The following is a 23,083-nucleotide window of genomic DNA, read 5'->3' on the forward strand; positions in this document are numbered from 1 at the left end:
CATCCTTAACTTAGAGGTTTCGAGTTTGAGTCTTCTTGGATACGAAATCACCTTAGTTAGGAAGCGGTTTATCCCCCAATGTGGGACTTTCCGGTGTGAATAGGGACAGAGCTACACCTAGTTAAGGAAGGTCAGATGAACAACCTTTGTCGGAAATTTTTGCGAGTACATATGTTAAATATCTATATTTTTGGATATATATTAATATTGAACACCCTTGACGTAGTAAAAACCAATAGCCCAATGGTTAAGGCGGTTCAAATTCGCCTAGAGGCCTGGGTTCTCGAGCCCAGACTTAGGCATTTTATTTAATTTTTCTTAGTTCCATTTTTAAGTTAAAAAAAAGAACAGAAGTCATAGTTCTGTTTTGATAATCTAACTAACAAGGTTTATTTTTTACTTGTTCTAAGTATGAACACCCTTGACGAAAATCTTGACTCCGCCACTGAGCGCAAAATCAAATTTAATCGGACTTCAATGTGGGTATCGAACATCAGGTGGGAAACCACAAAACAGAAACATGTTCAAAGCTAAAATCTTAAAAAGTTGAACCCATAAAATTTAAATTTTGAATACCTCAGTTCTTCGTAGAGTTTGTCCTTGGTCCTTACCATATGTTTCTTGACTTGTAAGGGATAAAATTGTCTATTAGATTTTTAAAATTACGAGAAAGACATATATTAGAACTAAAAATTATCCATTATAAATGTTTTAGTCGTTGACGCTATCAATTTGTAACGCGCATTCTCTGTTCTGGTCAACCAAATACTTATATTAACCGAGTTTTTCTTCTTATATAAGTCAAAGAAATGAACACGAAACCTCCTATTGGTTGATTTGTTTTCCTTATAAAATAAAAACCCTCATTTTTTTTCTCTCTGCTAATTTTAGACCCAAATTCCTCCTCATCGTCGTCTTTGGTTTGTCTTCTTCTTCTACTTCTTCTACTTCTTCTACTTCTTCTACTTCCATGTCGATACCATATGGCATCCAAGGCCAACTCCTTGAAGTAACTGGTACGAACTTCATTCAACTATTAGTACAAAAAAAACTGAAATTTTATGAATTTCCTCCTCATTGTTTGCTTTGAATTGTCGATTTTGTAGTTGTTGCTTGTAATAAATTGAAGGATACTGAATGGATTTCAAGGCAAGATCCGTATGTTTGCGTTGAATACGGCAGTTCCAAATTCCGTACTCGTACATGTACAGGTACAAATTGAATGGATTTATATCTGTTTACTTTCATTTTTGGTGAATTTTGATGAGATTCATGCTTTTGTTCTGCTATTTTATACGTAGATGGCGGAAAAAACCCTACGTTTCAAGAGAAATTTGTGTTTACACTCATTGAAGGGTTGCGAGAGATCAACGTTGTTGTGTGGAATAGCAATACTGTTAATTCAGATGATTTGATAGGGAGCGGAAAGTAAATCTCAATTCGTTTTCTCTTGTCTAATTTGGAATTGTTGCTTAGTTGATTGAATGATCTATTTAGTTTGTTAGTTGAGTGTTAATCCTTAAATTATTTAATTTAATTCTAGGGTTCAACTACAGAAGGTTCTCTCACAGGGATTTGATGATACTGCTTGGCCACTTCAGACGAAGAAGGGCAGGTAAATTGATAAAAATAACTGCTACATTGTTCATTTCTAGATGAATTTGCTATGGTCTTTCTTTGACGGCGAGAATTGTGTTTATGGTCCTTCTTAGTTTGAATTTGTGTCTTTTGTTGCTTGTATCTATGACAATCTTCTACTTTGTGATTCCACTCGTTCATGTGATATTAATATGACAATTTGCGACACCAAGGTCTGGGACGTATGGTTATGATGTGATTCTTTACATTCATCACTAAAGTTCTTCATTTCATCATTATTGATTAACATAGATCTGTCTATAACTAGCCATCAACTTACTTCCGGACAGTGATGCAGGTGGAACTTAGGCTTTTATAAACTATCTGTTTTCTGTATAAGTGTTGAAATTTTTTTTGTTCAACTTTCTCCCCATTAATTGTCTACTTCTGGTTGTCCAAGCGGAGTCATGGATCAGCTCTTTCTACCAAGAGCCTTATAGACCTTTAGACATACTAGACACAATTGGGTCACATGTTGTCTTCAAGTTGGGTGAAGAATTAGGGGTAGTTGAGGTTCAATATACTAGATTTGAGGCGAGGAATTTCTGTTATTGATTACCTTGCAGGATATAAGTTGAGTCAACAAGAGGTGTAATTTGTTATCTCATATAAAAGGTATTTAGTCAGCACACAAGTACTAATACTGGTGGGTTCATGGGGCTATAAAGATTTTTTCTTGATAGTATTTGTGAAGTCATTGGAGAAGAATGAAGAGAGCAGTTTTTTTCAACACTTGTGTATTCCTAATGTGAATTAAAAGATATTTTGGCATGTGTATGTATTTTTAGGTAAGGAAAGGAATAAGAAGAAACATCGTGTCTTTATTCTTCTTATAGGAAAAAGCAGAAGAAAACCAAAAACTGTTTTATGTTTAGATCTTATGTCTTTCTTTTCTTGATGGCTGAAAAATTGCTCTACTTTGACCTCACCTGTCTGGGACCTCAATGTTTCACTTCTGTTTTATTTTAAGCGTTACACTTAGTTTAAGCATCAAGGGGTGTATACACAAATTCCTTTACAAATCTAGGAAAGAATCTCTTGTATTTCTAGGGAACTCAAGGACGCCTTGTGTGATTAACAGAAACATTGATAGATTTGTCTGTACATATCTCTACAGTTAATAAAGTTAATTTGAACTGTGTGAACCTAAGTTTATAATAAAGTAGTTTTGTGAAATTGTCTTGGGCTCTTTTGGACTGGATGTTTGGGGTTGGGTTGTAAAGAATGAAATCACATTGTGTAACAGAAGTACTTTGGCTTGTATATTTCATTTACAGGCATGCAGGAGAAGTTCGACTAATAATGCACTATGCAAATGCCAATGTAAGTGCCGCCGTCTTTTCTTAGAATTTCTTCCTTGCTCCCCACCCCAAAAATCTTTTTATGTCTATAACACAAATTTCTCTTTTACTTCCAGAAGCCAGCAACAAGCCATGCTCAATCAGGCCCTCCATATGTAACACCAAGTCCTGGATCATATCCATATTCAGTAGCTCCACCACATGTAGCGTCTCACCCACCACCTTCTGGCTATCCAGCACCATCTCCTTATTCCACAGCCCCGCCTCCTTCAGCATATTATCCAGCTTCTCCTTATCCCACAGTCCCACCCCCTTCAGCAGCATATCATACAGCATCTCCTTATCCCCCTCAATCGGCTGCTTATCCTTCACCTTACTCATCAGCTGCATATCCGCCTCAGCCTTATCCACCACAGGGTTACTCTTATCCTCCAGGTAAATCTTGTAAGATGTGAATTTCGTACTCTCCCCTGGCATATCAATTAGGGTTAACTATATACTTTTGTTGTCTTGCCAGGTCAATACCCTGGAGCCTATCCTCCACGATCACATTGATGCTATGTTCTTAAATGCTTGGACAAGGATTGTGCACAAACAAGTACTGGCTAAGTTTTCATTTATTAGTGTGGTCTCATATCTCTGTCTGGTATTGAAATTTCAGGACTTCTCCATGACCTGTTTGTGATTGCTATGCTGAAACTGTTTATTATTTGATGAATCTGGAAATTATTCAAACGAAGCTTATGTTCTGTGCCTGTACTATATAGGAGTATTCCCAAGCGAAATGTACAAAATTTTTCTGTCAGATAGGCTCCACCGGCTTTTGTATGTGCCTCATAGCCAAATGTGGAATCACATGATGATCGTTCTTTTTTACATGGAACACTTTAGATTGTACTTTTGTGATATTTACATCCTGTTAGAATTGTTGATATGCCAGCTTTTTGTAAGTTGAACAAAACATATATATTTTTGGGAATCTTGCCTCTTGGCCACTGAATTTGAATTAAACAAATAAGGTTTTAGTTTTTTTAATATTCCGTTGGGAAGTAACTTGCTTAGTAGTTTGATTGGTTGAGAATACCTTCAAATGCTATGAACTTCTCTTGGATGCTTATAGAAGTACTTCTGCCTGATGAGTACTATTTTTGCCATTCTCAACTTCTGTTTTACTTCGAGCAACAATGTATCAAAAATTAAGTGCACAAAGAAATAAGATAAGGACTCGAGTAGCAACACATATTGTTATATCAAAAGTAGAAGCCTAATTGGACCTGGTTCATAAGTTGGTTATTTTACCAAGGACGGTCAGCTCATCATCGATACTAGAAAAGGAACCTAGAATTACTAAGCCACCTAATAAGAGAGGACTCCTCTCAAATACAAAGTATCTAGAGAGTCATAGATAAGAGTCTCTCCCCTTATAAAATTAAAAAAAGAGGATCTACTAGAAATAAGACATCTTCAAAGAAGCTATTACTTAACACAAGAACTAGCCTAGATGAAAAGGATAAAGTATCAAAAGGTGGTACATATGTATTTGCACCAAAGCTTGGAAATGGATCAAGTGTGAATAAATCATCCTAGTTGGATTTTATGTTTGATAACGACCGTGTTATACTTCTTAATCGGAGGTGTAATTTGAGCGCATTAGTAATCTAGTTGATTGATGGTTTCAATCAATACTTATAAGACATTATTATTCTAAGTATAGATTCTCCTCTTTTTCCACCATGTAAGCCTCTTGATGACGATCGATAGATCTTCTAATCATCTTAGACGGATCTCTTGTTGAGTGAGAATAATATGACAAATTTCTCCAATTATGCAAGGATCGACTTCGTTGATTATCCGTTAGATCTGTCCTTAAAAGACTATTCATTGAATCACGATCGCTCACATTAAGCACAATAAAACTAGTAAAATGAGTAGGCAAGTTACGCAATTTTCAACAAAACTTAATTAAAGAACAAATAAATAAAAGCAATGTTAGATGTATTTTAGTTCTTGAAAAAACACAATTAGTAGACAAAATTAATGTATAATAAATTCGAGTGATTGAAACTTAATGTATATTTCCTATTTCATATGGGAAGTTAAAGTTTATTCTATTTGGGGAGTTCAATAAATTGTAGTACATTTGATTTTAAATTCATTGGTTGATACTTGAAACATAAAGTAAAAGTTCAAAGGCATTGAGAATATATAATATTATATCATAAACATAATTTAGATGGAGAAATTTTTTCCTATTTTCTTTCTATACCAAAATAAAATGAGTCCAATTTAATTGGAACTTGACAAACTATCTAGTCTAGCTATTTTTGTTTCTCTGCCACAAATGCGATGTACTCTGAGAAGACAATAACCTATTCTTGTTTTGGTCTCTAGGAACTATGTTACCTTTACAAGAAGGTGCCCAAGTATCTGCACAACTATTCATAAAATCCAACACATATTCTAGGTGGAGTTGCATAATCAAAGTCAAAAGAACTACTTTTATTTCTTTCCTTTTCCAAGCCGCTCTTTTTGTTTTTCCCCTAAGGTGGTGTATCAACATCAACGTTAATAATAGTTTTGCTTTCTTGCGCTTGCCACTTGTTTTCAGGAAATAATCTACCTCATTTCTTTACCTAAATTTATCCCCAGTCATCGGCTCAGTATAGTATCTCTCAACAATCCCTGTAGTGGCTCCAGTGGTACGAATCTTTATTTCAAACCTCCAATTCTCTGGCAACTACTTTAGCCTATCTAGATTCACCAGACGCATATGCGTAATCTTCCTCTGAATCTGCAACTTAGTCAGAGTTACATCGGACACCTTTCCTTCATTAGGTACATCACCTTTATTTAGTGTGGTGTTATCTACCGTAACATCCAACACAACATCAATGCAGGTTCGCGACGGCAACAACGAGTCCGAAGGTATATCATCATTGCATAAGTCATGTCTGGTAACAATTATCCATGGGATGGAAGAGACAGTGGCGCCGACCTTAGTCAATAGATCCCTAGAAAGAGGAGCAACTAAGAAGAGAGGGGTATAAAAGAAGGAATGGAATGTCTTCGATCTGGCGCTTGTTCCCTGTAGGTTTATAGCACACTAGGCTAGCTAAGAAAGGTATTCTATCTTTCTCTTTTTGTTGTTCGGCTCGATAGAATTGTTTAGAATCCTCATCGAACGAAGCTTTGAAAGAGTCAATGTGGAGAAAAAGTCCATTATTAATTTTTCAAATAATGAACTCTTTCTCCACATTGAGTCTTTCAATGCTTCCTCCGATGACTAAGGCCAATGCTGCAGTCTCTTCCATCCCTTCGATAATTGTTACCGATGACAACTTGTGCAATGATGGTATACCTCCGGACCTATTGTTGCCGTCAGGAACCTGCATTGATGTTGGGTTGGATGTTAGGGTAGAGACAGCCACACTAAACAAATGTGATGTATTTAATGAAGGAAAGGTGTTTGATGTAACTCCCAGTAAGTTGTAGATTCAGAGAAAATTTACCCCTATGCGTCAGGTGAATCTAGATGGGCCGAAGTGGTTGCCAGAGAATTGGAACTTTGAAATAAAAGTTCGTAGCACTTGAGCCACTGCATGAATTGTTGATAGATACTATATTGAACCAGTGTTCGAGGGTAAATTTAGGTTAAAGAATGAAGTGGATATTTTCTTGAAAACAGGTGGCAAACACAAGAAGGACTCGAGTACCAACGCATTGTGATATCAAAAGTAGAAGCCTAATTAGACTTGGTTCATAAGTTGGTTATTATATCAAAAGTAGAAGTCAAAAGAACTACATTTATTTTTTTTCCTTTTCCAAACCACTCTTCTTCTGTTTTTCCTCTTAGATGGTGTATCAACATCACCATTAATATTTGTTTTTCCTTCTTGCGCTTGCCACCTATTTTCAGGAAATAAAGCACCTCATTTTTTAACCTGAATTACCCCAAACACTGGTTCAATATAGTATCTATCAACAATTTCTGTAGTGGCTCCTGTGGTACAAACTTTTATTCCAAACCTCCAATGCTCTCGCAACCACTTTGACCTATCTAGATTCACCGGACGCATATGCGTAATCTTCCTCTAAATCAGCAACTCACTCAGAGTTACATCATACACTTGTCCTTCTTTAGGTACACCACCTTTGTTTGGTATGGTGTTCTCTACCCTAACATCCAACAAAACATCAATGTAGGTTCCCGACGGCAACGAGTCCGAAGGTGTATCATCATTGCATAAGTCAGCTCATCATCGATACTAGAAAAGGAACCTAGAATTACTAAGCCACCTAATAAGAGAGGACTATTCTCAAATACAAAGTATCTAGAAAGTCATAAATAAGAGAGTCTCTCCCCTTATAAAATTAAAAAAAGAGGATCTGCTAGAAATAAGACATGTTCAAAGAAGCTATTACTTAATAGAAGAACTAGCCTAGATGAAAAGGATAACATATCAAAAGGTGGTACATATGTATTTGCACCAAAGCTTGGAAATGGATCAAGTGTGAATAAATCGTTGTAGTTCGACTTTATATTTGATAGCGACCGTGTTATACTTCTTAACTAGAGGTGTAATTTGAGCGCATTAGTAATTTAGTTGATCGATGGTCTCAATTAATACTTATAAGACATTATTATTTGAAGTATAGAATTCTCCTCTTTTTCCACCAGATAAGCCTCTTGATGACGATCGATAGATCTTCTAATCATCTTAGACGGATCTCTTGTTGAGTGAGAATACTATGACAAATTTCTCCAATTTTGCAAGGATCGGCTTCGTTGATTGTTAGCTAGATCTGTCCTTAAAAGACTATTCATTGAATCGCGATTGCTCACATTAAGCACAATAAAACTAGTAAAATGAGTAGGCAAGTTACTCAATTTTCAACAAAACTAATTAAAGAACAAATAAATAAAAGCAATGTTAGATGTATTTTAGTTCTTGAAAAAAACACAATTAGTAGACGAAATTAATGTATAATAAATTTGTGATTGAAACTTAATGTATATTTCCTATTTCATATGGGAAGTTATCCTTATTTTGGTCTCCAGGAACTATGTTACCATTACAAGAAGGTGCCCAAGTATCTGCACAACTATCCATAAAACCCAAGACATATTCTAGACAGAGTCGCATAATCAAAGTCAAAATAACTACTTTTATTTTTTTCCTTTTCCAAGCCGCTCTTTTTCTGTTTTTTGCCCTAAGGTGGTGTATCAACATCACCGTTAATAATAGTTTTGTTTTCTTGCGCTTGCCACTTGTTTTCAGGAAATAATCCACCTCATTTCTTTACCTAAATTTACCCCCGGGCATCGGCTCAATATAGTATCTCTCAACAACTCATACAGTGGCTCCAGTGGTACGAACTTTTATTTCAAACATCCAATTCTCTGGCAACTACTTTGGCCTATCTAGATTCACCGAACGCATATGCGTAATCTTCCTCCTAATATGCAACTTACTCAGAGTTACATTGGACACCTTTCCTTCATTAGGTTCATCACCTTTGTTTAGTGTGGTGTTCTCTACCCTAACATCCAACACAACATTAATGCATGTTCCCGACGGAAACAACAGGTCCGAAGGTATATCATCATTGCATAAGTCGTCGCTGGTAACAATTATTCGTGGGTTGGAAGAGACAGTGGCGCCAACCTTAGTCATCGAAGGAAGCTTTTAAAGAGTCAATGTGGCTTTCAATGCTTCCTCCGATGACTAAGGCCAATGTTGTAGTCTCTTCCATCCCTTCAATAATTGTTGCTAGCGATGACTTCTGCAATGATGGTATACCTCTGGACCTATTGTTGCCGTCACAAACCTGCATTGATGTTGAGTTGGATCTTAGGGTAGAGACAACCATACTAAACAAAGGTGATGTATTTAATAAAGGAAAGATGTCTTATGTAACTCCGAGTAAGTTGTAGATTCCGAGAAAACTCACGCCTATGTGTCGGGTGAATCTAGATTGGCCGAAGTGGTTGCTAGAGAATTGGAGTTTTGAAACAAAAGTTCGTAGCACTTGAGCCATTGCAGGAATTGTTGATAGATATTATATTGAACCAATGTTCGAGGGTAAATTCAGGTTAAAGAATGAAGTGGATATTTTCTTGAAAATAGGCGACAAACACAAGAAGGACTCGAGTACCAACACATATTGTTATATCAAAAGAAGAAGTCTAATTAGACTTGGTTATTATGTCAAAAGTAGAAGTCAAAAGAACTACTTTTATTTTTTTTTCCTTTTCAAAGTTTCTCTTGTTTTGTTTTTCCTCTCAGATGGTGTATCACCATCACCGTTAATATTTGTTTTGCCTTCTTGCGCTTGCCACCTATTTTTAGGAGATAATCCACCTCATTTTTTAACCTGAATTTACCCCCGAACACTGGTTCAATATAGTATCTATCAACAATTTCTATAGTGGCTCTTGTGGTACGAACTTTTGTTTCAAACCTCCAATTCTCTAGCAACCACTTTGACCTATCTAGATTCCTTTAGCTTGTCTACCCATGCGATTATGTAAATTTCATTTCGGGTAGTAATAAAAATGAATGATGAGATTGTACTGATGTTTATTCACATTACATGGTTGTACTACTAGCGCACAAGTCACAACCGAAATAAGAAAAAAAAGAAGTCAAATACACAACAACTAGGTATGGATTTACTTCTACTAGAGTGGCATTCACAAATAGTACATAGGCTTAGCATGAATGCATTTTAAAGCATAACAAACCGCTCGTCTCCCTATAAAGTTGAGAATTCTCGAAGTCAATCTCTTTCTGACTTGGCGTGGATTTTGCAGATGTTAAAATCTTAGAGGATAAGAGAAAGGGTATTCGCAGCAAGAAGTTAAATTAATTATATAGTGGAAATACACAATAAATGAAAAAGTATAAGAGATTAAATGGGTAAACAGTACAAAGCCTCTTTTTCAGTAGAGAGTCAACCAAGTACAAGGAATAAGAAGGGAAAAGAGAAAATGAAGAATGGGTGTTTCTGTGTGTGGGTGATAATGGTGTTACTTGCAGGAGTTCGTCATCTTAAAAGTATGTTGCATATCTTCTTTAAATTTCTTAAAAAGTTCATCAATTCCTCCGGTAACTAGTATATCATCTACATATAGTGAGATAACAATAAGATTAATTTTATCACCTTGAATGTAGAGAGTAGCTTCACTAAGGCATTTTCTAAAACCTAGTTGAACCAAATGCTCATCAATCGTGTTGCACCAAGCTCTGGGCACCTGCTTTACTCCATACAAAGTTTTTTTGAGCTGATACATGCCCTTTGATTGCAAATCCTTCACGTTGTTCAACATAAATTTCCTCTTCAAGAATGCAAATTTAACGTCGAATTGGAACACTCTCCAACCCCTTTGTGGATCTATAGCCAAAAATAATATGGTGGTTTCTAATCTAGCAACAGGAACAAATGTATGAGAAAAATCAATACCAAAAATTTGAGCATACCCTTTACAACAAGTTTGGCTTTGTGCTTGTTGATAGAATCATCTGCATTATATTCAACTTGGTTCTGAAAATCCACTTCATTCCTATGACTTTCTTGTCTTCAGGTCTTTTCACAAGTTTCCAAGTCTGTTTCTTGTCAATCATGGTGAGTTCCTACTTTATTGCAACTCTACATTTTGGATCTTTTTCTGCTTCCTGAAAATTTGTTGGTTCAAGGACAACCATATTGCATCTTTGATAGATTTCATAGAGAGATGTTGTGGCTCTTACTGGATATCATCCACCAATTCATTTTCTTTCAGCTGTAGCATTTTACTTTGATATGGAATTAATTTTGGTTCTGCTTCTTTCCAGTCCATCGTTCATCTTCCATGAAATGAACATCTTTGCTTATCACATATCAGGATTTTCCTTGTATGAGGTTGGAAATCCTTGTAGGCCTTAGAAACAATGTTGTAACCCAGAAATATTCCAGATTTTTTTTTATCTAACTTATCTCTTTATGTCTATTGCACATAAGTAAAGCACAAGCATCCAAACACTTTGAGATTTTTCAAAAAAAGGTTTATAACCATACAAGACTTCAAATGGTGTCTTACCTTCTAATGTTTTTGCCAGAAGGATGTTGAGTAGAAAGACTAAGGTATGTGTAGCTTCAGCACAATACTCTTTTGGAAAACACTTCTCGTACAACAAACATCTAGCCATCTCCATTATGGTACGATTTTCCCTCTCACTAACTCCATTTTGTTGTGGAATACATAGTGCACTGAGCTGGTGTTCATGCCCGTCTTCTTCACAAAAGATATTGAATTGATCAGATGTGTACTTCTTGCCATCATCTTTTGAAGTTCAAATTCTCTTACCAGGTTGAGAATCTGCATTCCATTGATCCGTTCATCTCCTTCATATTCTTTCTTTAGGAAATTTCAGACCTCAAATGTTGTTTTATTTCTCATAATTTTGACAATGATTTTAGATGAGAGTACAGCAAATAACGTCTCTCTAGCCTTTGATTTTCTTGTTTTCTTGTTCTTGTGGTTCCTTATCTACGCCATAGTTTGATTTGCAGGCAAGGAAGGTACTTTGTAGTCCTCCTTAACAGCTTCCCACCGATCACTTGCCTCCATATGTTTCACCATTCTTGATGCCTAGATATGACTACCTTTACCTTTAAAGACAGGTGGTGCTAGTGCAGTGCAAGGAGTTTCTAAACGTATATATAAAAAAAGTCATAAGAAAAATTATTATCCCTCAATTACAAGTTCCTCAAGAAGAAAGCTCTGATAACACTTTTGTTGGTGTTTTCAATCTGAACTTCAACTCTAAAAAATGAAATAAAGGAAAGAAGAAGAAAATAAATATTTGTTGCTTGAAAGATAATCTTTCATTGAATTAAAATGGTGTTTAAATACAAGAAAAATGCAACAACTATAACATATATTTCAGCAACTACTTGCACATGTGTCACTCCCCGAGCCTACACCCCGGACGTGGCTGACACTTGAGAACCATTGCTGGCCCCAAGCGAACCCTTGGCCTGTCTTACTTACTCAACGGAAAACTCTAAGCATTATTACAACGATCAAATGCACTTACTCAATTGTTAAATAAAATAACTTAGAATGTTTAAAAGTCAACATTCAACTTGGTTAAATGGCAACTCAAGTCTTAACATATGAAATGATAATGTAAAGACAACTGAACTATTAACTGTCTATGAACCCTCTAAAACAAAGAGGGATGTCAGGACAGGACCCCAGATCATCCTAACAACTGAAAACTAGAAAGCAAATGATAAAAGAGTCTTTCGGAATGCAAGAAGGCTCACCAACTAACTCTGAATGCTCAACCTGATCAACGAGGCACTGGATGCTGATCCTGGTTACCTACGTCTGCATCATAAGACGATGCAGACCAACTGACATCAGTACATTGAATGTACGAGTATGCGAGTTGGAATGTTAAACACAACTTAAGTTTGAAAAAGATCTAAAAGGAACACTTACCTTGGCTTTACTCAACTCCTGAATAACTTAACTTAATATAAAGCAATAAAACACATGCAATAAATAGAAAGCCTTTAAAACAGTAGAAAAACAACTTAGTTCGTTAAAGAAAATGCAATAACAAACTCAACTTTACTCATATAATAAAGTAATACAGTTTCTGTGGGAGTTTCTCTAATCGACAACCACCACTCTGAGCTTAAGTGGTGATACAACGTCTTGTCCACGCTGCCAGAATTGTCATATACTTTGCTGTCATATAGAACGCTTAACTAAGTGGATTCACTAGTCTATGCTAAAAACATCTTAAGAAGTCATCTAAAAAGTATGATCCTTTACTTCCCGTGATGGCTATATGGTTTATGGAGACTTGAGTTAATATGAACTCGCAGTCCCATATCGATGCTCAATACTACTCCCAAAATATACTTAGCTCATATGATTTAAAAATCAAAACTTCTTTCTTTGGTTTGAGATAATTACTCAAAACTTTAGCTTAAAAGCTCTCTTGGAAATCGGTGTTTCCCTTTCTTGTTCAAATGTGAAAACATTACAAACCCTTGGGAATACTTAGTTCCCTTATAACTTTTTGAGAAATGAACTCAACTCTTTACTCTTTGCTTAACTTGAAAATTAAGTCTTAAAACAAAGTTAAAACATTTGTGAAAGACTTTTGAAAAGTTTATAAACTTCTCTTGACTTGCTTCTTAACTTCTCTTGACTTGACTCTTAACTTTCCTTGAATTGAATTATGGATTCAAGGATTGTGATTTGTGATAGGAAAGATCTCATGATGTTTAGAAATGATTTTAGATAACTAAACATGAGAAAATATCAAAAAATCACTGTCTGAGGGTAGGTCCGCAACGCGGAGAGGTATTTAAATTTTGGTCACGAAAATACTTTTTGAGGCAGAACGGTCCGTGAATGCCCCTCTACGCGAAAGAATTTGTACCAAATCTGGAGAACAGGTCCGTGACGCATAGCCAGTGCCCAGATTTGCCCGACTAAATTTCTTCTTCGTTTTCCATCCCAATTCACCCAAACTCCGTTTCTTTTCCCAAATTCTTTTTAGATACAGATACCGAACAAATGTACCTAAGAACCTAACTTCAACCAACTCAATAATTTGACGTAATGATCTCAGAGACTTCTCAATTTCAGCCTAACTCAAGAACAATATCAAATTCAGGAATACATATCAAGAACATCAACTTTCAAACTCTTTTAGGACGAATTCACGCTGAAATAAACATATTTGATACGTGGATGAATGAACTCAATGTTATGAATGCCTCACATACCTTGTAGAATGAAATCCTTGGCGAAATCCACACGAAAATCTCCAAGAAATCGACGAACTTTGAACTTTTCTTCTCCTTTCTCCTCTTTTCTCTTTTCTCCAAGCCCTAGCGTGAACTTCAACTTTTTTAACTGGTCTAATTTTGATTAGACCCTAACTTAATTACCAAAAAACGAAATAAAAAAATTTGGCAAGGAAAAGACTAAAATACCCTTCCAAAATTCGGATTAGACTTTCCTTATCTAAACAACCCAACTTCCAAAGGGTAAATCTCACTCAGACAAACTCGGAATCGCGCAAACTCGGCGGCGTTGGAAAGATTATTCCAAGATATTTTCTACAATATCTGGAAACACACTTAAATCCTCCTGATCTAGGAGTTATGGTCGTTTGAAGTTGACTAAAACTCATCCTTAACTTAACTTGAACAAATTTCCAAATTTTAATTATTTTCCAAAATCACTATTTCCAATTCTTGACTTCTTCCTAGTTATTTCAATTTGCGAGATGTTACCACATGTTCCCATGTTGAATAAACCACTTAAAGTAACAACTAACTCCTACAAAATAACAACTAAGTTAAACTACTAAAGATGGCTAATATGTTGGAGAAAGTAAAACAACTTCTTTTGACTATAGTTACTGCACTAATTGAGGCAATTAATCAACATTCTTTTTTTTCCCTATTTCGAGCCACTCCTCTTCTGTTATTATCCCTCAGATGGTGTAGCAACATCACGGTTAAGGTCAAATTTTTCCCTCTTACGCATGTGACCTGTTTTTAGAAAATGATCCCCCTCATCCTTTGACCTGAATTTACTCCCGGACACCGGTTCAAAATTGTATCTATCTTTTTTTTTTTCTGATGTGGCTCCACCAGTACAGACTTTTGTTTCAAACCTCCAATTCTCTGGCAACCACTTCGGCCTATCTAGATTCACCCGACGCTTAGGCGTAATCTTCCTCTTAATCTGAAACTTACTACAAGTTACATCGGACACCTTCCCTTCAATAGGTACATCACCTTTGTTTGGTGTGGTGATCTCTACCCTAACATCCAACTCAACATCAATGTAGATTCCTAGCGGCAACAATGAGTCGGAAGCTATACCATCATTGTAGAAGTCATCGGTGGTAACAATTGTCGGTGGGATGAAAGAGACAGTGGCATAGGCCTTAGTCATCAGAGGAAGCTTTGAAAGAGGAAGCCTCTCGTTATGAACTTTTTCTCCACATTGACTCTTTCAAAGCTTCCTTCAATGACTAAGGCCGACTTCGATGTCTCTTCCATCCCACCGATAATTGTAACCACCGACGACTTCTACAATGATGGTATACCTTCGACTAGTTGTTACCGTCGGGAACCTACATTGATGTTGAGTTGGATGTTAGGGTAGAGACCACCACACCAAACAAATATGATGTATCTATTGAAGGAAAGGTGTCCGATGTAACTCCGAGTAAGTTGCAGATTCAGAGGAAGATTACGCCTATTCGTCGGGTGAATCTAGATAGGCCGAAGTGGTTGCTAGAGAATTGGAGGTTTGAAACAAATGTTCAAACCACTCGAGCCAATACAAGAATTTTCGATAGATACTATATTGAACATATGTTCGGGGGTAATTGCAGGTCAAAGAATGAGGTGGATTATTTCATGAAAATAGGTGACAAGCACAAGAAGGCAAAATCTATTATTAACTATGATGCTTACCACTGAGGAAAAAAGTAACAAAAGAAGAGAGGCTTGAAAAAGAAAAACAAGAAAAGTAGTTCTTTTAACATCGATTATGTGACTCCTCCACAGAGCATGTGTTGGGTTTTTTTGGATAGTTATGCAGATACTTGGGTACCTTCTTGTAATGGTAACATGGTTCTGGAGATCAAAACATGAATTGGATGTTTTCTTCTCAAAGTACATCACATTTGTGGCGGAGGAACGCCAAATAGCTAGACTAGATAGTGTGTCAAATTCCAGTTGAATTGGGCTCATTTTATTTTGGCAAATCAAGAGGAAATTGTGGGAAGTACATATTGAACATAGTTGATGCTTTTGGTAATAAGTTTGTGTTTTTTTTGGTTTTGATTTCATGTACTAAGTTTGTGTAATTCAAAGGAGGTCTACTAAGTTGATATATAGCAAAGAGGCTATTTATAGAGAGACTCCTCTGTTTTAGGGAATAATAACAAAATGTTTTACTGGAACCTGAGTTTAACTAGGACCTCAGTTCCAATATTTATTATCACCACATTTCTTGACCATAAGTAGGTGAATAACTGAAAGATAGATAACGGCCAACAAAAAAGGAAGAATTTTTTTTTTGAGAATAGGGTATTATAATATGGGGAATTGAATCCTCACCAATAAGGTGAAAGTTTAGATCCACAACTTGTACTTCATAAGGAATTTTAGAAGTATATTATGTTAGCCAAAAAAACGACATGTATAATTTTAAGAAATGGTCCTAATTGATTGATGTGTGGACCTGGAAATTATATTGAGGAAATTCTGAAAAAGCCCAAGATACAAGAAGAAGATTTACAGGTCACACTTCTAAATAAATAAATAAATAAATAGGATTACACATGTGACTTTCAATTAATTTGACTTTTGTTCAGAAATCAAACTCAAAATAACAATACTAAATAATGAAAATAAGAAAGACAAAATAGGATAACTTTTTGTTTTGACAAATACAATATACAAGCCTTTGAGCTTGGTTTTAGTTTTAAATTTGATACTTTAACTCTTATATAGAGTGGGGAGCCTAAATGATACTTCCTCTGGCCCAATTTATATGACTACTTTCCTTTTTAGTCAGTTCCAAAAAGAATTGACACATTTCTATATTAAGTAATAAGTTAACTTTAAAATGTCTGTTTTACTCTTAATGAAATGATTTATAGCCACACAAGTTTTTATCATTCATTTTAGACCACAAATTTTAAAAGTCTTCCTTTCTTTCTTAAACTTCTTGCCGAGTCAAACTACCTCACATAAAATGGGACGGAGCGAGTAGTTAAAAACTAAAAGTTGACTAAAATAATGAGTTGAAATAAAGTTTTTAATCTCTACGTATTAGTGTACTATATCACTTTCATAAATGGTCAAACCCTAATGATTGTTAAGGCCTATGCATTTTTATAGGGGGGGAATATGTGGATAAACAAACATATACCTAGTTAATTAGTTAACATAACTACAATTTAATTAAATTACCATTTGCCACTAACTTACAATCATAATTACGTGGCTCACGTCCAAAATTTGTATAATTTGGCTCCTAATTGTATAAATTCTGAATTTGTATATTTTGGTTCATAATTGTATAAATCCAGAATTTTCCTAATTGTATAGATCCAGATTTTATATATGTGTACCCTAGCTTGTATTTAATTATCTTGTTGTAACATCTGAATTGTATAAGTTTTGAAAAATTCCTAAATTTATAAATACATAATCTGTATATATACTTACCCTGTTTGTATATTGAGATTGTAGTAATGTTTATTCACATTACATGGTTGTACTGCTAGCTCACAAGTCAGCCGACATCATGTGAATGGACAGTAATCATGTGAACGGACCTTGAACCATAGATAATAATCATGTGCAGGGACTTCAAATCATGGATAATAGATTCTGACTGTCTCCTAGTCACCCACTCTTCCTCAATCTCGGCCATACCATAGAGTAAAACCATCTTAAGAGTCATCAGGGACCCACTCCATCTCTAAAACCCAAGACCCGATCCAATATAGCCTACAAGGGTCGATATTGCCAAAGAACACATTCAAGTTGAAACACAAGGGAAATTATGGATGAACATTCATAAGAGCTGAACTGTTTCCTAGCTAAGAATTCATACTATCAGACCTAAGTATGTTATATCAGTCTACAAGGAGCTAAGTCGTACAAAGCAACGTCGAAGAATCTTGAAGGCTTTTTGGCTCTAAAATACGAGTCTAAGGTAGTCACTAGCCTACACCTAGGCTAAGGCCAATAACAAGCTACTAACACAATATTAGTGACAATACAGATACAACAAGGCATGAAAAAACCAATTCAACTAAGTAGGCATGCTCGATTCCTCGAAAATCAACCCAAAATACGGGTAAGGCATGAATTCTAATCACCAACATAATACAAACTACAAACCCTTGCAATACATTAACCCAAAAAATCCTTCTTTCTGCGCATCTCCAGGAAATATTAATTTGATATTGAAATGCTTGGTTTTCCCGTGAAAAACAAGATTATTTGAGATAACAATAGCTTCTTGATCATCCACAAACATCTCTGTGCACTTTGCTTTCTTTAAATTCATATCAAGTAGCACTTTTCTATGCCACTAGGCTTGTTTTGCAGCAACTGTTGTTGCTGAAATGCATTCAGCTTCAACTATAGATTGTGCAGAAATATCTTGCTTTTTAGAACATCAAGAAAATACACTTGAACCAAGATTAAAACAATAGCTAGAAGTGCTCTTCATGTCATAGGAAGAACCACCCTAGTCACTATCGGAATACCCCTGCAACACGTACTTCTAATTTGCAAAGAAATTGACTAAAAAATTCAAAGTTTCCATAACATATCTTATGATCCTATTAGATGCTTTAAAATGAGTGAAAGTTGCAACATCCAAACAAACACCGGTAAAGAGTCTCATCCATTTTTTCAGCTTCATCGTTTTTTCTTAACTTCTCCTTCTCACACATTAAAGTAGTTGTCTCTTTGCAATTTTCCATTCTGAACTTTTTCAAAATGTCTTTTGCATACTTATTTTGACAGATGAACACTTCATTTTGTCCTTGCTTGATTTCTATTCCTAGAAAATAAACCCTTTCTCCAAAATCTGTCATCTCAAAAGTTTGTTGCATATCTTCTTTAGATTTCTTAACAAGTTCATCATTTATTCCCATAACTAGTATATCATCTACATAGAGTGAGATAATAATAACATTAATTTCATCACCTTTAATGTATAGAGTAACTTCACTAAGGCATTTTCTAAAACCCAATTGCACCAAATGCTCATCAATCTTGTTGTACCAAGCTCTGGGCGCCTGCTTTAGTCCATACAAAGCTTTTTTGAGTTGATACATGCCATTTGATTGCAAATCCTTCAGGTTACTCAACACAAATTTCCTCCTCAAAAAAGCTATTCAAGAATGCATATTTAACCTCCAATTGAAACACTTTCCAACCCTTTTGTGCAACTATAGCCAATAATAATATGGACGTTTCTAATCAAGCAACATGAGAAAATGTATGAGAAAAATCAATACCAATATTTTGAGCATACCCTTTACAACAAGTATGGCTTTGTGCTTGTAGATAGAATCATTTGCATTCAACTTGGATATGAAAATCCACTTCATTCCTATGGATTTCTTCTCTTCAGGTCTTTTCACAAGTTTCCAGGTCGGTTTCTTCTCAATCATGGTGAGTGCCTACTTTATTGGAACTCTCCATTTTGGATCTTTTTCTTCTTCTCGAAAATTTGTTAGCTCAAGGACAACCATATTGCATCTCTGATAGATTTCAGAGAGAGATCTTGTGCCTCTTACTGGGACATCATCCACCAATTCCTCTTCTTTCAGCTAGAGAATTGTACTTTGATCTGGAATTAATGTTGGTTTTGCTTTTCTCCAGTTCTATCGTTCATCTTTCATGAAATGCACTTCTCTACTTATCACTTATCAGGATTTTCCTTGTATGAGGTTGGAAAACCCTGTAAGCCTTTGAAACAATGTTATAACCCACAAATATTCTAGATTCTTCTTTTTATCCAACTCATCTCTTTTAGTCTGTGGCACATAAGTAAAGCACAACCATCTAAAAACTTTGAGGTTTTTCTAAAAAAGGTTTATAACCTACCAGACTTCAAATGGCGTCTTTCCTTCTAATGATCTTAAGGTATGTGCAACTTCAACCCAATACTCTTATGGCAAACACTTCTCGTACAAGTAACATCTAACCATCTCCATTATGGTCCGATTCACCCTATCACTAACTCCATTTTTTGTGGAGTATATGGAGCAGTGAGCTGGTGTTCAAGACTGGCTTCTTCACAATATATTGAACTGATCAGATGTATACTCCTTTCCATCATCGGACCTTAAAGATTGAATCTTGAAGCCACTTTGATTTTGATCAACGTCTTAAATATCCAGAAGATAGAGAATACTTCTGACTTAAACCTGAGAAAGTAAATCCAACGAATTCTCTTATAGTCATCAATGAAAACTATATAATACTTACTCATTTTGAGTGACAGAGTTCTTTGAGGACCAGCCAGATCTATGCGAATTAACTTTAGTTTTTCAGTAGCTCTCCAAGTTGTTATGTTGAAAGGAAGCCTTGTTTGCTTGCCAAAATCGACAAGTTTTGCAATTTGATATTTCAGCTTCAAGGTTAAACAACCATGAACTAGATCATTCTTCCTTAGGTTCATTCCAACATAATGATTGAAATGTCAAAGCCTTCTATATAAGCTGAACTTCTGCATTGATCTTAGTTGCATAGTATGTTTTTTGCTCGTGCACTAAAGAATCCAATGTAAAGCTCTTTCTCTTCATCATTACTGTGAATAAATTATTGCTATCTTCATACTTGATTTGACAATAGTTGATTTCAAAGAGATGCGTGAAACCATTCTCAAGCATCTGGCCAACACTTAACAGACTATGACTTATATTAGGTACAAAATACACGTCTTTGATTAGTTTTGTACCTGAAGCAATTTTGATTTCCACGGTACATTTTCCTTAAGTTGGAATATACTCTCCATTGCCAACTTGTACTTTGGAAATTACTGAAGTATCCAACCCCTTGAAAAGATCACGATCTAATGTCATGTGGTTCTAGTGGTTTGTGCAACCACTATCAATGAGCCATTTTTCACTTGAGGTGCTAGTTGCAAAACAGGTTGCTACAAAGAGTTTCTCTTCATCGTTCTGATTAGCTACCTATGCAACATTATTTTGTTAAATGTTGTCCAAGAAAATCTTTTGATGATGTCCCATATTCTGACATTTCTCACACTACTGGTTTGGTCTTCTCTAGTATTTGAATGGTGGATGAACCTTCATTCCATAATGCTTTCAGGTAGGAAAATTGTGTTTTGTTCCCCAATTGACCTAAAGAGAATGAGAACCTGAGTTTTCCTTCTTGTTCCACTTCTTCTTTCCTTTATCTCCCTAGTTTGATTGAAATTTTGCAGGTAGTGCGCCCTCAACAGTCCCTTCATACCTCACAAGTCTTCTTTTTTCTTGTTCCTGCAAAGAATTCAACAGTTTTGTCAAATTAATGTGTGACAGATCCTTGGAATTTTTCAGTGAGGAAATAGTTGCTTCAAACCTTTCCGGGACTATTACAAGAATCTTTTGAACCAATCTAGAATCAGGAAATTCAGAGCCAAGTAATCTTGTATTGTTGGCAATGTTGAGTATTCTGTCATAATACACTTTGGCTGTCTCTGAATCATTCGTCTTTTGAAGTTCAAATTCTCTTATCAGGTTGAGAATCCGCATAACATTGATCCTTTCATCTCCTTTATATTTTTTCTTTTGGAAATTTCAGATCTCAAATGTTGATTTATTTGTCATAATCCTGACAAAGATTTCAGATTAGACTGCATCAAATAAGATCGCTCTAGCCTTTGATTTTCTTGTTTTCTTCTTGTGATTTCTTATCTATGCCATAGTTTTTTTGCACGCAAGGGAGGAACTTCGTAGTCCTCGTAAACAGCTTCCCACATATTATTTACCTCCATATGAGCCTCCGTTCTTGATGCCCAGACATGACAACCTGTACCTTTGAAGATAGGTGGTGCTAGTGCAATGCGAGAAGTTTATGAACACATATATGAAAAAAAAGGAATAAGAAAAATTAGTTTCCCCCAATTACAGATCCCTCAAGAAAAATTCTCTGATACCACTTTTGTTGGAATTTTAAAGCTGAACTTCAACTCTAAAAACAGAAATAAAGGAAAGACGGAGAAAAGAAATATTTGTTGCTGAAAAGATAATCTTTCATTGAATTGAAATGGTGCTTAAATACAAGAAAAATGCAACAACTATTGCATATATTTCAGCAACTACTTGCACATGTCTACTTCAAGTAACAACTAACTCCTACAAAATAGCAACTAAGGTAAACTACTAAAGATGGCTAAAATGCTGGAGAAAGTAAAACAACTTCTTTGACTAGTTACTACACTAATTGAGGTAATTAATCAACATTCTTCTTTTCCTTTTTCGAGCCACTCTTCTTTTGTTTTTTGCCCTCAAATGGTGTAGCAACATCACGGTTAGGGTCAAGTTTTTCCCTCTTGAGACCTGTTTTCAGGAAATGATTCACCTCAGGCTTTGACCTGAATTTACTCCCAGACACCGGTTCAAAATAATAACTATCTTTTTGTCTTGCACTGGCTCCACCAGTACGGGCTATTGTTTCGAACGTCCAATTATTTGGCAACCATTCCGGCCTATCTGGATTCACTCGACACATAGGAGTAATCTTTCTCTTAATCTGCAACTTACTCCGATTTACATCAGACACCTTCCCTTCATTAGGTACATCACTGTTGTTTGGTGTGGTGGTCTCTACCCTAACATCCAACTCAACATCAATGTAGCTTCCTAGCAGCAGCAATGGGTCTGAAGGTATACCATCATTGTGGAAGTCGTCGCTGGTAACAATTGTCAGTGGGATGGAAGAGATAGCGGCGTCGACCTTAGTCATCGGAGGAAGCTTTGAAAGAGTCAATGTGGAGAAAAAGTTAATTGAATAATGAGACATTGATTGACAACATACTTCTATTTATAGTCTGCATTCCTAGTTCATTATTTTGAAAAATTAATAAATTGTTATTACAAGTTCATTATATTTGAAAAATTAATAAATCATATTCCTAATTTCTGTGGGAATTTAATAAAATCTATTCCTAGTTCATTATATTTGGGAAACTAATACAATTTATTCCTATTTCACATGTGAATTTTAAAATTTTTGTTAATAGTTAATGTGAAACTTAATAAATTGCATTCCTAGTTTGTTTTGGGATCATATTTATCGAAAATATGATATATACATAGAGATGGCCTACTAGATTTATTGGAATAGGATTTATTGATATGGATATCTTCTCAAAGCTTCTAGAAGCACTTCCATGTTAATATATATTTAAAAATAATTAGAAATTTTAATGACCATCCAACTCACTTCCTCTTTATTGCATTATTTTCGGTCTTTAGAGCTTTCCTATAGCCACGCCAAACCATTTATGACTTGTTAGGACCGACAATTTGGTCAGTCAAAACATCAGGTATAAAGCCTTAGAATGTTAT

General features: G+C 35.5%; 3 protein-coding genes across 3 annotated transcripts; 1 reads left to right on the forward strand and 2 right to left on the reverse strand.

Moving 5' to 3' along the window:
• Positions 1-953: 953 nt before the first annotated feature.
• On the forward strand, positions 954-3,974 carry LOC125838982 (elicitor-responsive protein 1-like). Its single transcript, XM_049517984.1, has 7 exons — positions 954-1,016; positions 1,107-1,211; positions 1,302-1,428; positions 1,544-1,615; positions 2,916-2,961; positions 3,056-3,374; positions 3,457-3,974. Exons 1-7 carry the CDS (start codon positions 971-973, stop codon positions 3,492-3,494), a joined length of 753 nt encoding a protein of 250 aa, XP_049373941.1. The 5' UTR covers positions 954-970; the 3' UTR covers positions 3,495-3,974.
• Positions 3,975-14,442: 10,468 nt separating this feature from the next.
• On the reverse strand, positions 14,443-14,916 carry LOC125839095 (methyl-CpG-binding domain-containing protein 6-like). Its single transcript, XM_049518076.1, has one exon. It carries the CDS (start codon positions 14,914-14,916, stop codon positions 14,443-14,445), a length of 474 nt encoding a protein of 157 aa, XP_049374033.1.
• A 7,049-nt stretch (positions 14,917-21,965) lies between these two features.
• LOC125839096 (methyl-CpG-binding domain-containing protein 6-like) lies at positions 21,966-22,535 on the reverse strand. The gene has a single exon (XM_049518077.1). The coding sequence runs from the start codon at positions 22,533-22,535 to the stop codon at positions 21,966-21,968; it is 570 nt and encodes a 189-aa protein (XP_049374034.1).
• Positions 22,536-23,083: the final 548 nt, after the last annotated feature.

Source organism: Solanum verrucosum, unplaced genomic scaffold (assembly GCF_900185275.1).
Source record: "Solanum verrucosum unplaced genomic scaffold, falcon-dt-bn FXZP01000163.1, whole genome shotgun sequence".
NCBI lineage: Eukaryota > Viridiplantae > Streptophyta > Magnoliopsida > Solanales > Solanaceae > Solanum > Solanum verrucosum.